General features: G+C 37.3%; 1 protein-coding gene across 2 annotated transcripts; it reads right to left on the minus strand.

The window, feature by feature from the left end:
* Nucleotides 1-1,245: 1,245 nt before the first annotated feature.
* On the minus strand, nucleotides 1,246-3,167 carry LOC105457128 (tetratricopeptide repeat protein 4). 2 transcript variants are annotated; one of them, XM_011701608.1, is made up of 6 exons: nucleotides 2,680-3,167; nucleotides 2,387-2,551; nucleotides 2,102-2,301; nucleotides 1,733-2,013; nucleotides 1,485-1,649; nucleotides 1,246-1,407 (listed from the first exon to the last, which is right to left on the minus strand). In XM_011701608.1, exons 1-6 carry the CDS (start codon nucleotides 2,957-2,959, stop codon nucleotides 1,323-1,325), a joined length of 1,176 nt encoding a protein of 391 aa, XP_011699910.1. In that variant the 5' UTR covers nucleotides 2,960-3,167; the 3' UTR covers nucleotides 1,246-1,322. The 2 variants fall into 2 exon arrangements, with proteins under 2 accessions (XP_011699910.1, XP_011699909.1); XM_011701607.1 differs by having other exon boundaries at nucleotides 2,102-2,294; nucleotides 2,380-2,551.
* Between the last annotated feature and the right edge of the window lie 555 nt (nucleotides 3,168-3,722).

The raw sequence follows: 3,722 nt of genomic DNA on the forward strand, positions 1-3,722 counted from the left end.
TCCCACGGCGTCGACCCAACTGAATTTCAGGCTACCGCGGCTCCTCTTTATTCTCACCTGGCGTAGACAGGTGCTACAGGTGGCACCACCTTCCACGATCGACGACCCCCTGCCGCTTACCGATCCTGCATCATTCTGCTGCGAAGAACGCGAGAGCAAGTTGCGAGAAAAAGATGAAAGCTCTTTCTTCTTTTTTTGCTGAAGCGATCAATTATTGAGAAAAAATTTTCGATAAAAAATTTATAGGCAACATATTTAGAATACCTATAAATTTCCCATTTACCGATTTTTTATTAAAGGTATTCACGTCTCTTTTGGACCGCATTAATGCCGCGATCGCAAAAAAAAGAAACCGGGACGAAAACAAAATCCTTTTTTTTTTTTTCAAACGATGGACCGAGGCAATATATATGAGCAAAAAAAAAATGGTTGAAGATATGTGGCGGTCATAACATTGAAATAGAAAGTCTCTCACCAGCTCTTTCGTACGATGAAGGTTTTCTTAGAAAGCCATTTCTTTCCACTCTGACCCCACGACTTTTAGGAAACTGTTCTCATTGTAGGTCCACGATATTCAGGAAACCTTCTCTTCCTCCCCGACTCCTGGGGGAAAGCTATTTTCTTATTTTTATAAAAAAAAAAAACCGCAAAGATAACCGCACCGAAAAAAACGCGTTTTTTTTTGCTCGCAGACGCGGGTGTTCCGAGCTGAACTACGTCTCTTCCGGGTCTCGGTTCGTAACAAGCCACTTTTTCTTCTTATGAAGCGTCTCAGGGAGAAAATGCAATAGTATATGCTATTCTTATGTATGCTATTCTTTTGTATAAAAGGAAACTATACCGACACAAATTTTCAACCGCGTGTACATGCGTGCGTTTCAGCCAAAGGAAAGCTCGCCGGATTTTAACTTTTACCAATCAGATAAATTTTTGTATCTAAGAAGCGCATTGATATTTCTACTTTTTTATACGGCCCAGAGACGATCATAAATTTTTAACCGTGTCTTCGCTCATGCGTTTACCTTCCGAAGGAAGCCTTTTCGGGTCTTCGTGTTAGATGAAACTTTTTAGGAAAGCTACTTTTTTTTCTTTCAGCCCTCAAATTTTTGGCAATTATATACATATGTGTACGATCTGCTTGCTCTAAATTTCAACATGTGAAACAAATCATATGCAAGTTTTGTATGAGAAAAATTCAAAATATATATTTATTCTACAAAAACACATAAAATGTATACATCATTTATGTAAAGTTCAATTAATTTTCAATTAACAATGTATATAATATGATATGTACAATATACATATAATAATACAGAAACTTAGTAATTTGCTAAGAAATGTTTCTCATATTCACTAGATTTTACGAGTATCAAGAAAGCCGGTGTACCACCACGAACTACGAACCTGAAAGATTAATTTTGACATTAAAAAATAATCCTCGGCTTACGCTTTTACTTAGAAAACGTTGCTGATAAACTCACTGTTTGTCTCGTAATATTTCGCCCAACGTTAGTTGGATGTCTACTTTATGAGCGGAACATTTGTTCTTTCCTTCAAAATATACGTTTATATTTTCTATGGTATAACGATGTTTTACATCCCACTCGGGAGGTTCCTCGAATAGTTCGATTAGCTGTTCGATTAATCTATAAACGATTAAAAACGTATTTTAATGATATAATTATATGTATATGACATAAAATATATATTTCGAGAAAAAAAAACATACGATGTATCTTCGTGAAAATTTTGTATAAAGTCAGTTTGCTGAGTCTCTGGATATAAAATCATCACTGGCCACACAAGCTTATCCTTCTCGTCGAAGTGCACTCTACTCTGCGCTATTTGCGGTACTTGTGGCTCTAGATCTCTTAATTCTAGCTTTTGTCTATCATTCGTCAATTCTAAAGTAATACCTTTCTGAGAAATTGTCTCTAACAATTTCTCATCCTCCTTATCTAATTTTTTCTCTGTTCTTTCCTGCTTCCTCTTGTCTCTTCGCAAACGCTCCTTCAAGAGCAAAGTAACAGTCGACATTAAGAATGGAAATTAATGCTTTCATAACTTAACTTTTATGTTAATATTTAATATGACTTACTTTTGCAATTACAGCATCAGATCTTAACTTCAATATCGTTTTATCGGTTGGACTATGACCAAGGAACTGGTCACACAAATCGATGCATTGATCATAATCTCTAATGTGAAAACTACAAGTGGCAGCTCGACTCAAAGCCTTCGGATATTGCGGCTTGAACTTTAAGGCCGATTTACAGTCATTCAAGCATGATCTGTAATTTTTATTACATTAAAATATAAGCTCCACACATTAGGATTAATCATTCAATCATGCAATCTATCGGAAGGCTCGTTTACCTGTAATTTTGCAATATGAAATGTGCGGCGGCTCTGTTATTATAAAGCTGAGCCATCAAGTCGTTATCTTTGCACTTGGTTCTTATTCCTTCCGTGTAACTAAGAATGGCAAGGCGATACTTTTTGTACTTATAATTGAAGTTTCCATCCTCCTTGTAATTGTTTGCCAATTCTGCATTAAGTGTACGCGTATGAATACCATGCGTAGGAGACTGAAGCAACGTGTGTGCTTTGCGTAGCAAAGCAACGCTAAGAACAAAGTACAGCGAGTGGTCTCGCATGTTTCGTGGAGGAACGTACCTTCGGGAGTATTCTCATCCTCTCCGTACTTGAGCTGCTGCAGTCCCTCCATCAGCGGGGACAGCTCGTCGCCGGGTTGCGGCGGCTTCTTCATGAAGAAAGGGTGCTTTTCCATCTCCTCCTGCCACCTGTCCTCCGGCCATCCCTCCGCGTAACTCTTCTTCTCCAAGTTATTTACATACTCGTGCAACTCGGCGTCCAATTTCGCGGCGAGCTCCAGACGCTCCTCCTCCGACCAAACTTTCCTCTTTTCACCGACCTCGTCACCGGTCCCCTGCATATTGTTTTCACGAAAAAAAGATGTCTCACAATGCCCGAATCTAAGCACGAGTCAACTTCTCTATAATTCGATTCGTCCGCGATGACAAATAACTAACTCTAAATATAGGTAATTCATATGTCGCTGCACGTGCAAAACATAACCTCAAAATTTGCTGCCCGTCGCGGACGCACGTGAGGGAAGAGCATAGCAGACGATAATTCCTGATTTTACCGACTATGCGTCGAGATTCAATCTGCAGATGGCGCTGGCTGTGTTTTTCAAATGTTTTTTTAAACACGCTTGAGGCAGGAATAAACATAAACATGTTTTTACACGCACTTTTTTGCAGTTATGAAATAGCTGCAAAATATTGAGTTTTAAGTAGGAAAAAAAACGATAAACGTTACTAATGTATTAATTATTACAGAAGTGTATATAGGTGACATTGGAAAAAAAAGAAGCGAGAGAGAAAAATTAATTATTATAAATAAATGTAAGAATATTCTAAAATATAAATAAAGTATTAAAATGAGCGAATTATTCAATTTATGAAATTACTTGATATCTATTAATTATACCTATTAATTATGTTACAACAATTTAATGAATGTGTACATTATATATATTTTATACATTTGTCACACGTGAATCATAACATTCATAATCGTGCGATCAGTTTTAGGTTAAGTCAATATGAAAGATTGTAACAAGAGGAATCGAAAATTTTGCGTGATATCTACCGCGGCGTTCGACAAACATCATATGAAATTTTTGAATGCCA

This window comes from Wasmannia auropunctata, unplaced genomic scaffold, assembly GCF_000956235.1.
Source record: "Wasmannia auropunctata unplaced genomic scaffold, wasmannia.A_1.0 LD335365.1, whole genome shotgun sequence".
NCBI lineage: Eukaryota > Metazoa > Arthropoda > Insecta > Hymenoptera > Formicidae > Wasmannia > Wasmannia auropunctata.

Excerpts from the sequence above, each read along its gene's own strand:
- LOC105457128 (XM_011701608.1), bottom strand. The coding sequence starts at position 2,959 with ATGCAGGGGACCGGTGACGAGGTCGGTGAAAAGAGGAAAGTTTGGTCG. Across the intron at positions 1,650-1,732 it reads AATTTTCACGAAGATACATC|ATTAATCGAACAGCTAATCG; the intron begins GTATGTTTTTTT and ends AATCGTTTATAG. Across the intron at positions 1,408-1,484 it reads GAAATATTACGAGACAAACA|GTTCGTAGTTCGTGGTGGTA; the intron begins GTGAGTTTATCA and ends TTAATCTTTCAG.